The sequence below is a fragment of the Sinocyclocheilus grahami genome, unplaced genomic scaffold, assembly GCF_001515645.1.
Source record: "Sinocyclocheilus grahami isolate Dianchi unplaced genomic scaffold, SAMN03320097.WGS_v1.1 scaffold44.1, whole genome shotgun sequence".
Lineage (NCBI taxonomy): Eukaryota > Metazoa > Chordata > Actinopteri > Cypriniformes > Cyprinidae > Sinocyclocheilus > Sinocyclocheilus grahami.
In genome coordinates, this window is record NW_015505223.1 from 285717 (window position 1) to 299101 (window position 13385).

At 36.0% G+C, this 13385-nt stretch overlaps 2 protein-coding genes across 5 annotated transcripts in view; both read right to left on the bottom strand.

Annotated features, from left to right (window-relative positions):
* The window catches only part of LOC107582425 (zinc finger and BTB domain-containing protein 40-like), an 11116-nt gene extending 7835 nt beyond the window's left edge, over positions 1-3281 (bottom strand). The window contains exons 1-5 of the mRNA XM_016268272.1: positions 3225-3281; positions 1677-2146; positions 1474-1595; positions 461-653; positions 190-329 (exon numbers count right to left, since the gene is read on the bottom strand). Of these exons, the coding sequence (XP_016123758.1) occupies positions 190-329; positions 461-653; positions 1474-1595; positions 1677-2146; positions 3225-3262 (963 nt within the window). The 5' untranslated portion in view covers positions 3263-3281. The remainder of the gene's footprint in view (positions 1-189; positions 330-460; positions 654-1473; positions 1596-1676; positions 2147-3224) is intronic.
* Positions 3282-4894: 1613 nt separating this feature from the next.
* usp48 (ubiquitin specific peptidase 48) overlaps positions 4895-13385 on the bottom strand; it is a 16612-nt gene continuing 8121 nt past the window's right edge. For all 4 annotated transcript variants that reach the window (XM_016268184.1, XM_016268185.1, XM_016268183.1 and 1 more), the window contains 19 exons: positions 11087-11266; positions 10828-10962; positions 10503-10652; positions 9649-9849; positions 9460-9574; positions 8981-9126; positions 8825-8905; positions 8464-8588; positions 8228-8350; positions 8026-8087; positions 7794-7904; positions 7344-7474; positions 7144-7250; positions 6939-7043; positions 6635-6808; positions 6414-6539; positions 5871-5919; positions 5744-5770; positions 4895-5627 (listed from right to left, as the gene is read on the bottom strand). In XM_016268184.1, the coding sequence (XP_016123670.1) occupies positions 5605-5627; positions 5744-5770; positions 5871-5919; positions 6414-6539; positions 6635-6808; positions 6939-7043; positions 7144-7250; positions 7344-7474; positions 7794-7904; positions 8026-8087; positions 8228-8350; positions 8464-8588; positions 8825-8905; positions 8981-9126; positions 9460-9574; positions 9649-9849; positions 10503-10652; positions 10828-10962; positions 11087-11266 (2171 nt within the window). In that variant the 3' untranslated portion in view covers positions 4895-5604. The remainder of the gene's footprint in view (positions 5628-5743; positions 5771-5870; positions 5920-6413; positions 6540-6634; positions 6809-6938; positions 7044-7143; positions 7251-7343; positions 7475-7793; positions 7905-8025; positions 8088-8227; positions 8351-8463; positions 8589-8824; positions 8906-8980; positions 9127-9459; positions 9575-9648; positions 9850-10502; positions 10653-10827; positions 10963-11086; positions 11267-13385) is intronic.

Below are 13385 nucleotides of genomic sequence, written 5' to 3' on the forward strand. Positions count from 1 at the left end.
ATATATATATATATATATATATATATATATTTAAATAAATGCAGCCTTGGTGAGCATAAGAGACTTTCAAAAACATTCAGTAAATCTGACTGACCTCAAACTTTTAAATGGTAGTGTACATATATCAAATTATAATCAAAGTGTACTGCTGTATTGTTCTATATAGCAAACAGTAAGGGACATATATACCTCTTTTTCCACTTCATTTATACATCTGTTCACCGCATTGGTCAAAAGCCCTGAGAGGTTGTTGACACTAGAGAGGTGATGAGATAGTTCTGATAAATGGTCTAAAAGCCCACCAGACCACCGAACACCTGCTGCAGAATCTGTAAATAAAGAGGAAATGCAGTCACTCAAAGTCTAGCAAATTCTACCTGAAATGTTTAGTCATTTTAGTATCCTTTTAATACCCTATGATTCAACACTTCCCATTTTCACTGAACCCAGGTCAGCTTACCTTTTGGCTCGGGACAGCTCTCATTTCCCTGCTCCTCCAAAAGTGATCCTGGATCAGGATTTAAACATTTGAGCTGTTCTAACAAAGTAAGGACTGTTTGAGCTGACAGAACTTTCTCAACTTTCACAAAATTTAGCAGCCGCTGGTAAACCTCATCTGCTGATGGATCGCCTCTGAAGCTCTCCAATATGACCTGCAGAAGATCAGGAGTAACTTCTGAATCCAGTCCTAATTGTTTCCTTAGATCATTAACATTTTTAAAATCAATAGTTCACCCAAAATTGAACATTTGCTGAAAATTAAGATATAGTCATCCAAGATATAGTTGAATTAGTTTTTCGTCAGAACAGATTTGGAGAAATGTAGCATTCCATCACTTGCTCAACAATGGATCCTCTGCAGTGAATGGGTGCCGTCAGAATGAGAGTCCAAACAGCTTATAAAAACATCACAATAATCCACACGACTCCAGTCCATCAATAAATGTCTTGTGAAGTGAAAAGCTGTGTTTTTAACAAACAAATCCATCAAGACCTTTTTTTAGCTTTTTGCTTCTAGCTAAAAAACTGTCACTTATGGCTAAAATACAAGTCCTCGATCCGTAATATTGCTTTCTCCAGCGAAAAATGTTGAGATCAAGCAACGTTTACAAGCAAAAACAGTCCACAACCGTTCTAAACAAATATGTTGGTGGATTTTGATGTAAGATGACACCAGGGGATAGATTTTTGCTTCACAAGACATTAATTGATGGACTGGAGCGGTGTGGATTACTTGTGGATTATCACAATGTTTTTATCAGCTGTTTGGACTCTCATTTTGACGGCACCCATTCACTGCAGAGGATCCATTGGTGAGCAAGTGATGGAATGCTTACATTTCACCAAATTTGTTCTGATGAAGAAACTGCCTGAGGGTGAGTAAATCTTCAGCAATTTTTCATTTTTGGGTGAACTGTCCCTTTAAGAAGTGAATGATCAGTTACATATATCTCTTTTTTACAATGACTTTACCTGGCGCTCTTCTGTGGAGACTGTATCCCAGATCTCAAGAACCTTAACATATGACCGTCCATTCTGCAGGAGTTTTGTGATACCAGCTTGATTTTGAGCGATCAGCTCAACTGCACTGTCCTCTGAACATAGAAATAAAGTGAACATTAAACATAAAGTGATCTCAAACAGAAATGTCTACCATTAATCAGTCAAACTTTTACCTTCAAAACTACTCTTGTCCCTATTAACCTGTTCCGATTCAGATGACTCCTTAACACAGTCACGTTTTACAACTTGAGGGTCCATCAACTCAGTTTCCACAGAAGTCTGCTTCATGAGGTCATTGAGAATGTTCTTACAACCAACGGCCACATCAAACATCTGCAAGCTGTCTGCAGCGGCGATGAGACGGGTGAAGTTGTGTTTACCGGGAGGCAGTTTACCAGTGTACACCATGTCCAGAAGAGAAGAAAACTCTTGAGAGGACAGTAGATCTGTGTCGATCGAGATGCTGTCAGAACCTTCCAGAACAGACTTAAATAACATACTGGAGGCCGCCAGCACTAGTTTGTGAGCGGGGTGCGGGGTCTCACCCACCAGGATGGAGCAGTCGCAAAACTGCTTCTCTTTTCGTAAAGCATGCAGTTGCTGCATGAGCTGTCGGCTGTAGTTTGGGAGCTCCATCTTGTACCTGTAGAGAGGGACAAGAGAAAAATGCTGAAAAATGTATCAAAATTAAGTGTGTTAATCTGTAAAGCGAAAACAAATAATGTCAATGGGCTAAAAAAAATAATATTGTTTTACCTTTTCAATAAAGTTTATTTTTCTCAACCCACTGACAGATATTTGTTCTTGTTTTAAGCATAAACTCAGTAATTAATTCTGATACATTTTAGTTAATATCGTAAATTATTTTACTTCGCAAGTAAACGTGTCTTGAACATGTCTAAGCCATTCTCCTGCTCACGTAAATGTATCTTGATTTAAGAAAGTTTCGATATTTGTACTGTCAAGCAAGAATTTATGCTTACATAAAAATTATATTTTCTGCCCTTTAATAATATATACACCCCTGTGACAGATAAACTCACTTAATTTCAATCTTCTTTCATCTTGGTTTTAAAATGTCTAAATATTTGAATGTCAAACACGATAAAAATACTAAGCATGATTATTCACACTATGCTCAGAGATGACCCAAAAATTATTTTGGAGTGAAATATTCATATACTGCTCCTAAATTAAAGTGCAAGAGGTTCTTGACAGAAATCTACTCATGCACACTGACTATAGTACAGCAAATGTTCAATAATATCTCTGTTTATTACATAACTTATGACATAAACAGAGATATTATTGAACATTTGCTGTACTATAGTCAGTGTGCATGAGTAGATTTCTGTCAAGAACCTCTTGCACTTTTATTTTATGACTCATAACTGCTCTAAAAGCATATGATTATTTTGACAAGTAAAATGAAAATAACAATACATCAGGTGTTATAATAATTGATAGGGAGACATTTTAGCCTGTTTCTTCCAAGTATAATCATAGGGATATTGCTTCACATAATATATAATAACATAAAGGGCACTATAAAAATGCAATTAGACGATTTTTATCTTCATTACGACAACGTAAGGCAAACAACAAAGATTTAACTACATAAGCTAAACGCATAATCACGTGCAGTGAGTGACATTTCAGTTTTCAGCTAACCTGACATGCTATCTGATGCTAACATAAAAAATAAAAGCAGCAAAACGTACAAACAGCACAATCTTAGAGCAAAATTATTGTGCCTCATACAGTACACTACAGCTCCAGTCCACACTTTCCCTTTACCTTTAAATTCAAATGATCCGGCTCTTTATTTAAACTCCTTCGAAGGACAACATTCCGCCGCGCAGTAAAGATTCGGCCCAAAATACTGCGTTTATGCGCATGCGCGTCAAGAGTTGCGTCCCTTTATATACGCATGCGTATAAAGAACAGCTGGTTTTCGGGGAGCTTTGAAAGGATGATTAGAAACACACAAATACTCCTCCGTATACATCAATCGTGTAGTCACGCACTCAAAAAGCTTGATGGTTTTATGAATAAAAATACTCGAATATAATGCGTGTTTTTATTTCGTGTCTCTACACAGATAGGTTTATAGTTGTAAATAACTCCAAAAGCTATATTTTTTAATGTTGTATTAACCACTTGGGACCCATCGGTTCAATGCTGTCATCAGCAAAAGTTCAAATAAAATGACTCATCTCAGTTCCTAAAATTGGATGGATACACACACACACACACACACACACACACACACACACACACACACACACACACACACACACACACACACATATATAGCGGTATGGCAAGGCAAGGCAAGTTTATTTATATAGCACATTTCATGCACAATGGTAATTCAAAGTGCTTTACATAAAAGAAAAGAAAAAATAAATAATAATAATAATCACAACAATAAAACAAGGAATTTAAAAAAGTTGAAAATGATTAAAAAATTGATTTAAGAGGTTTAAAATAAATGTAAAACAGTTAAGAATAGAAAACGATTATACATACAATATAGTGCAATCAGTTCGGACATATTATACATTTGTTATGCAACTGCCATAATACACACACACACACACACACACATATATATAGGCATGGCAAGGCAAGGCAAGTTTATTTATATAGCACATTTCATGCACAATGGTAATTCAAAGTGCTTTACATAAAAGAAAAGAAAAAATAAATAATAATAATAATCACAACAATAAAACAAGGAATTTAAAAAAGTTGAAAATGATTAAAAAATTGATTTAAGAGGTTTAAAATAAATGTAAAACAGTTAAGAATAGAAAACGATTATACATACAATATAGTGCAATCAGTTCGGACATATTATACATTTGTTATGCAACTGCCATAATTTGATTGTGTTTTTTTAAATAAACATCTCAGGAACATTTTTGCAAGTTTTCAATCTTTACAGGTTTCTCCTTAAAGAGGTTTTCATCTTTTGGAGAGATGCTGCAGTTGAACAGGGTAAAACAAACTATAAAATGTGATTTTTTTCCTGCAAGCCCCTGAATAAATAAATAAATACTAGCCACTGTGTGTAAATTGGGAACACAAATTTTTGAATTTGTTAATTAAAACATCTTTCATAGCTGATGAATATATATATATATAAAGTTTGGTATATGGGAGTTATGTGTCAAAATGCTTAAACGTAGGTTTTTCAATGCAGGTTAAAAGCATGTACATATTTCATATTTATAGTGATATGGAAAAATTATATATATATATATATTTTTTTCTTTTCTGTCTTAAGATGCTGACTGGACCAGTCAACCCTACAACATACATATTTAATACAAATGAATATAAATGCTCCTATAAAAGTACAATTTCTGCAATTGTTCTACGCATAAACTGCACATCTGAAGATGTAAAAAGAATATTTATTGCCCATATGAAAGAACATACAGAAAAGTTCACACAAATGTCTGCTTTATATTTCAAGTAGCAGAACATGTCTAAACTATTTAACAATGCTGTAATATTTTCCACTTCTGGAAATGTGTCCTATTTATCCTCATCTTTCTTAGACGCCTCTCCACTGCTGTATTTGGATGAGGTTATTTACATGAATGAAACAAAAGACTAAATATTTTTTAATATTCAAGTTGCTCATGCATTCTTAAATATGTACGAGCTCTATTGCAGTGCCATCACAAGCTTCTTTTCAACAAAGAATTTACAGAGACTTACTGTTTTACACACAAAATATGATCAGACCATAATCTCTGAGCATGACATTGCAACAAACAAGGAGGAATTCCGATTTTCCTTGAAATGGAACGTCCTTTGAGGAAATCTCGACCCGTATTTTTCACAGTCATGTTAAGTACGACCACAAAGTCTTGCAGAATGCATCAACATCTTTCAATATTAAAAGCGAGCATGATGTTTTAAAGCAAAATGACACTTTTGAAGTTGTTGCAACATTCAATAACAAAATAAAAAATAAAACCAAAAAAGAAAAGAAAAAAAGGCTTCCCAAGAATGAACATCTATGTGTAACTCAAGCTTTATCCTTGCTCAGACATTGTCAGCATTGTTCCACATCTGGAGCCTCACTCAGTGTCCTAACAGCCCAGTGCCTGAAAAACAGGAAACAAATATGATAGAGCATGAATAATGTTTGATAATATCATGTTTCTGGATTCTTTCACAAAGGCTTTGCATGTCTGAAATGATCACAATTGCATATTCATACCTTTAAATCCTTCTTCAGGCATACAGACTAGAAGAAAAAAAACACTGCATCAAAACAAATGCAGAAATAGGTGTTGGAAATGAGACATACTGGTAAGAGAATTTAAGCTTACATAAACAGCACTTACCTTGATAAACATCATCCATTGCAGCATAATCAGCAATGGGTTCATCAGCCTGTAGAGGAAAAAGTCCAAGTAAATAATCCTTAAAATGGCTAAAAGTCTAATTTAATACACCTACATTACCGTTTAAAAGTTTGTGGTCAGTTTTTTTTTCTTTGAAAGAAATACTTTTATTCAGAGCACACATGATTAAAAGTCCCAGCATTTATGATGCAATTTCAAATAAATGCTATTCTTTTGAACTTTCTATACATTAAGAGACCTTGAAAAAATGATCAGTTTCCACAAAAATATTAAGCAGCAACAACTGTTTTCATCATTGATAACAAGAAATGTTTCTTGAGCAGCAAATCATCATAACAGTATTATTTCTGATGGATTATGTGACGCTGAAGCCTGGAGATATGATGCTGAAAATTCAACTGTAATAATATTTCACAATATTACTGTTTTTACCGTATTTTTGATCAAATAAATGAGCAGAAGAGACTTCTTTCAAAGACATAGCCAATGTATCTGTTCCCGTCAAAACGAGTCGAGAGTTACCTTAAGGCAAATGATGCTCTCTGGAATGACTCCGAGACTTCCTAGTGTGGCGGAGTCATCTGTTAAACAGCGTCCGTCTATGGATAGGTTTTGATCGAATGGAGCCACTGAGAATGCATGCATGATCTGTGGAAGCAGTCATTACAAAATAGACTTCATGCTGCATCACATAAATAAAAAATAAAAAAAGTAAATACTTAATTGTCACTGCACTAACAGACCTGGATCTTCAGCTCTTTGAGTGTCTGGTTGGCAGAGACTATGAGGGCTTTCTCTCCACGGAGTTTCCTGTGCCTTGTGCTCCTCCTGATGCTTGACTTGCAGGCAGCAGTCACAGGGGGCATAGAAAGAGAGGCGGTCTCATTCAGCTTCTGCCGTTTGGCTCCAACCTCAGACTGATTTAAACATGGGGGCATGAGACAAAGATAGATAGACGTATCGACAATTGCATAGACAGAAAGATGTATAGACAGTCAGATAGATAGACAGACAGACAGACAGACAAGAGATCATCTTTAAACATACCTGACTGAAGTCTGGATCTTTCTCTCCATCCATCTTTGGCTCTTCTCTTTCGTCCTCCACATCTGACCCACTCACACTGAAATCAGGAGCTGATTCCTTAATCATCTATAAGAGAGAAAGAAAAAGGCACAGATGAGTTATTCCTGGTTGTACATTCATAGTGTTTCGGGTTAAATTGAGGCTACGTGATCATGCAAAAACTCACCCTTTTCTTGTCAATGACTTTGCGAACATAGACCGTGGCCTGCGCGTACTCACTCATGTCCCTCTGCTGCTGGAATATGAAGCCTTCTCTGCATTCCCGACACAGATCTAAGACCACAACACACATTCTCACATGAAATACAATGTCTGTTTGAGGAACCTTGGAGAAACTCCTGGCTGAGGGTTGACGGTTTAGCTCACCTGGGTAAGTCTGGTATTGCACATTGCCATTGTCGTGTGTTTTGTCATGAATCCGACATATGGAGATGGCCTGGTCCACCAGAAACATTTTGCTGATCACCTCCCATTCAGCAGGCCAGAGAAGTGCTATACTGTGCATTGACAGACACGAACACTCAGACTTGAAACTGCTCTTGATATGGATAGTTTACTTTTTAGATTAAAATGGACATGGATAAGGAAACGTACATCGTTTACAAGTTTGGGTTCCTTAAGATTTTTAAATTGAGAGGCTGCATTTATTTGATTAAAAAGACAGTAAAACGGTAACATTGTGAAATATTATTACAATTTTAAATAAATGTCTTTTTCAGCATCATTACACCAGTCTTCAGTGTCACATGGTCCTTCAGAAATCATTCTAATATGCTGATTTGCTGACATTTGAGAGGTTAGGAGTGCCTAACTCACTGTTGAGCGTCTCCTTGCAGCATGGAGTCATATGTGAACATGAAGCCTCCGTGAGGACAGAGCAGGAGACTGTTCGCCACACTGGACACTGGGTTGCTCTTGGCTGGCCTCCTGTGTTGATCAGGTATAACAGAAGACATTACGATAATTTAGGACATGTCAAAATGATCCATATTTAAACTGAAAAGTTATCTTAGTAATCACAGAAATGTAAAAAAAAAAAAATCATTACCTGATAAATTTCCTCCATTCATCTACAAAGTAATAGGGTACAATATACAGAACATCTGTCTCCTAAAACACAATTCAAACCCAAGTCAGTGAACTGAAAATAAGAATGAAACACTTATGTTCACCCTTTCTACTGTAAGACACTTATATTACTCGAACCAAAAACTGAAATTGAATCTTTTATTTGTGGAAAATGGCATCACCTGTGGCCATTTCTGCAGTGTGGGCCGATTCTTCTCCTGGAAGAGGTTGAGAAGGGAGCTCTTTTGTTCATTTGCCATCATTCTGTTCAAAGCCTCATTTTCTTTCCCTTCTCTTTCCAGCCTCTGAAATACACAGTCTATCTGAAAACCTCTGCCCAAAAAAATATGCTCGGTAAACAGCTCACAAGGTTTTGAGTGTCCGCTACGACAGTTGTGCTAATCGATCAACTTATTACCATGCACTGCTGACAGGCCTCGTTATTTTGCATGAACTCTGGTGCTCTGGGGAAATACATCCGCAGTTTATTCCACACCTCAGCAGAAACCAGCCGCCGGTCATTCTCTAGTATATTCAGACCGCCTGAGGGAGAAAGAAACAATACAATTACATAAACCAACCTTGCTAATGAATAATACACAATTTCAATAATTTAAATGAAGTAAATATTCATTTAAAACGTTTCATTCATATAAAATGTTCATTTAATGACTGTATTTTTGTGCATCACTAAAAACATTAATAAACAGGATAGATGCGCCACAAAATATTGAAAATGTTTCATTTAGTTTTCAGTTTTATCCACAGAGAAAACAAACCATGGTAACAGAGAATGTCTTCATTAAAGTTCTTCATCTCTTCACCATCCCCGTCTTCGTTATCTCCTTTAACTCCATCGGCTAACAAAAAGACAAAAAGATAATAACTAAAAGACAAGAGCAAAAGCTACAAACAACATCTGTAAGCCTCAGTACCTTTAGCTCCTGCACTGCTACTTTTCTCTCCGTTAACTTTGCTGTTGTTGTGTTTGGTTTCCTCCTCGTCTTCCTCTAGCTGGTCTAATGCCAATTGTCTCCAGCTCCTTAGAGAAGCCTTACCGATCCAGAAACCTGATTCATCACTAAATACACCCAATATAAACACCAGATCAGCTTCATCAAAATCTGAATTAGCAAAGTTATTATAATTAACTGAAATTAAAACCATAAATAAATTCATTTTTGTTACTTGAAATAAAATAAACATTAACTGAAATAAAATAAACCTTTTTTATTTAGTTGCCAAGGCAATATTTAAGTTGCACTGAAAATGTAAATAAAAACTACGTAGACAATAAAAAATTAAAAAAAAAACTCATAAAAATACAAAATATAAAAATAAAAACAATTTCAATTTGAAATAACAGCATCTGCTGGAGATCCAGGTTATAAAAGCAGCTAATATGCACTCATACCTTTGCATAGGGGTTTTGACAAGATTCATGACCTCTCTGTAATCTTCATTCAGCTGGTTTTTCAGTCTGATCACCCGACATCGCTGAGTGACACAGTCTCTGCAGAGAGATGACTCTAAACACCATCCAGGATGAATGAATACATGGATAAAACACAGTAATGAACAATTAAAAGGTTTGAAGTCTTACGGCCTAGTCGAGATACTCCTCCGTAGCGGCTGAAAAGGAGATCAGCGGCCTTCAAGGATATTCTTTTGACCTCTCCAATCTTGTCTGGGTGCAGTTTGCCGTGGGAGCACAGGAATTGGCTGTTGTCAATTTCCTTGATGGCCGTGGAGTCATCAAGCCATTTCTTGAGCCACTCCAGAGGCACAAACTCATACGACAGGCCTATAAGCACAAAGGAAGATCCAAACATGAATTTCTTATTGAAAATTAAAACGAATGCTTTTATACAAATACAAAAGCCTTTAAACTGGTTACACTATTGTTCAAAAGTTTGGGGTTAGCAACATTTTTCAGAAGTCACAGTAAAGACTTTTTAAATGTTAAAAAACTATTTCCATTTTTAAATATGCTGTTCTTTCTATTCATCAAAGAATGTGAAAGATTTTATAATGGATGACAAAATTATTAAGCAGCACAACTGTTTTCAACATTGAAAATAATAGGAAATGCTTCATTAGTAGCAGATTGTGAAGGATCATGTGACACTGAAAACTGGAGTAATGGTGCTGAAAATTCAGCTTTGCATCCCTGGAATAAATTACATTTTAACACATATTCAAATAGAAAACAATTATTTTTAAATGTAAAAAATATACCACAGCATTACTGTTTTTACTGTCTTTGATAAAAAAAAAAAAAAAGCCTTGGTAAGCAGACGAGACTTTTAAAAAACTTTTTTTTTTAAATCGTACCAATCCCAAACTTCTAAATGGTAGTGTAAATATAAAATATAAACACATGTTTAAGATTGAAAAAAGGGAGATTTAACAGTTCATATTTACGGAGAAACTAATGCACGGGGCATTTTTACGGACCGTCTTCCGTGGGTAACAATTCGTAGAGCTCCTTCACCTCCTCATGTTTGGCTTTGCCTTTGTCAACACTCTGCTTTCGCATGTCTGCCATTTCATTGCACCACTCCTCAAACTTCTTGTTGTCCTGGTCGACCAGCTTCTGGAGAAAAGCTAAAAACCAAACAAATACATCTTAAACATGTAATATTGTAAATAGATAACACTTACAAAAAATATTTTGTGTAATAAATAGACAAATGCGTAAAATTACACAACCCCCCGCCCAAAAACCACTCGAAAATGTGATTAATCCATGTCCATAGAGTTTTTTTTCAGTTAGTTTTACCTGGTACTTCAACGATAGTTTCTGTTTGGTCAATTTCTTCTGTCTGCCGTTTGTACACTAACATGTACGCGTTTCTCGAACAATGATAACCTTTGCTACATTTTGGCTTTCGGGTTTGAGACTTGGCAGTCTCGGCTGCAATGTAAACAAGGATAAGCAATTAAGTATACTTTTATATTTTCATGTTTTTAGAACTGTAAAAGCAACAGTGTAAAAAATTTGACATCATTCAACGTAAACTGTCAAAATGTGTTGTTACCGATGTCTTCCTCAATGCCCAGCTGAAGTTTCTTGCCCTCCATTTTCTCGATCTCCTCATCATTGAATTTGTACCAGTCATTGGTGTGGGCGTCTCTTACATGAGCGATGTAGTGTCCAGAGTATGCACTCACGCCACGATGAATCAACACCGCACTGAGCTCGTATGTACACTCCTCTTCTGAATTTAGAGGTGGAGGGAGAAAAAAATTATTAAGTAATGTTTCTTGTTCCTTATCTCAGATACTTAAATGACACACACTATTATCCAAAACATCTGTGTTCAGAAAGATTTAAAAAATTTGTATTCAATATTTGTATTCAGCATTAAACTGATCAAAAGTGATAGCAAAGATTTTACATTGTTATAAAATATTTATATTTCAAATAAATGTTGCACTTTCCAACTTTCTACTCCTCAAAGAATACTGGAAAAATTATTTCATGGTTTCCACAAAAAAGTATTAAAGGGTTAGTTAGTTCACCCAAAAATTAAAATTAGCCCATGAATTACTCACCCTCAAGGCATCCTAGGGTGTATTTTACTTTCTTCTTTCGGACGAATCCAGTCGGAGTTATATTAAAACTGTCTTTGATCTTCCAAGCTGTTTAATGGCAGTCAGCGTTGTTGCAGCGCATCAGTCCAAAAGGAGTGAAATAAAGCGCATCCATTCATAATAAAAAGTGTCTCACACAGCTCCGGGGGGTGAACAAAGGCCTCCTGTAGCGAATCGATGCGTTTTTGTAAGAAAAATAACCATATTTAAAACGTAATAATCACTTTAATCTAGCTTGCGCTCACTGTTGTACACGGAAGCAGCTCCGGGCGGATGATGTATGAGGTCGGCATTGCGCATGAGCCGCTCAGAAGTGACGAACGCGGAAGCGCAGGGGAGAGATCAAAACAAAACAATGGTTACGGATTAGAAGTACAAAACGAGGATTTGTAAAGAAGAATGTCAGAGGATTTCGATATAAGCCAAGAGGAGACTGGTTTTCCTTTACTAAAGTAAGGAAACTTTGCTTCCTTTAATCCTGTAAACAAATGTTGGTTTTCACGAGACTCACCGGAACGTGTGCAACACCGACATCTTACATCATCCTCCCGGAGCTGCTTCAGTGTACAACTGTTGGCGCAAGCTAGATTAAAGTGATTATTACATTTTGAATATGGATATTTTTCTTACAAAAACACATCGAAGCCAAAGGGAGACTGGTTTTCCTTTACTAAAGTAAGGAAACTTTGCTTCCTTTAATCCTGTAAACAAATGTTGGTTTTCACGAGACTCACCGGAACGTGTGCAACACCGACATCTTACATCATCCTCCCGGAGCTGCTTCAGTGTACAACTGTTGGCGCAAGCTAGATTAAAGTGATTATTACATTTTGAATATGGATATTTTTCTTACAAAAACACATCGATTCGCTACAGGAGGCCTTTGTTCAGCACCCGGAGCCGTGTGAGGCACTTTTTATTATGGATGGATGCACTTTATTTCACTTCTTTTGGACTGATGCACCGTAACACCCACTGACTGACATTAAACAGCTTGGGAGATCAAAGACTATTTTTAATATAACTCCGATTGGATTCATCTGAAAGAAGGAAGTCATATACACCTAGGATGCTTTGAGGGTAAGTAAATAATGGGCTAATTTTCATTTTTGGGTGAACTATCCCTTTAAGCAGCACAACAGTTTTCAAGCGATAATAAGAAATGTTTCTTGAGCAGCAAATCAGCATATTAGAATGATTTCTGAAGGATCATGTGACACTGAAGACTGCGGTAATGATGCTGAAAATTCAGCTTTGCCATCACAAGAAAAAAAATTTTTTTTATGGATGGGCGCTTTTTATTTAAGTTCTTTTGGACTGAAGCAATGCAACACCCACTGACTGACATTAAACAGCTTGGAAGATCAAAGACTATTTTTAATATAACTCCGATTGGATTCATCTGAAAGAAGGAAGTCATATACACCTAGGATGCTTTGAGGGTAAGTAAATAATGGGCTAATTTTCATTTTTGGGTGAACTATCCCTTTAAGCAGCACAACTGTTTTCAAGCGATAATAAGAAATGTTTCTTGAGCAGCAAATTATAATGATTTCTGAAGGATCATGTGACACTGAAGACTGCGGTAATGATGCTGAAAATTCAGCTTTGCCATCACAAGAAAAAAAATTACATTTTAAAATATATTAAATAGTAAACAGTTATTATAATTGTAATAATGTTTCATAATACTTCTGTTTTTACTGTATTTTAGATCAAATAAATGCAGCCTTGGTGAGCATA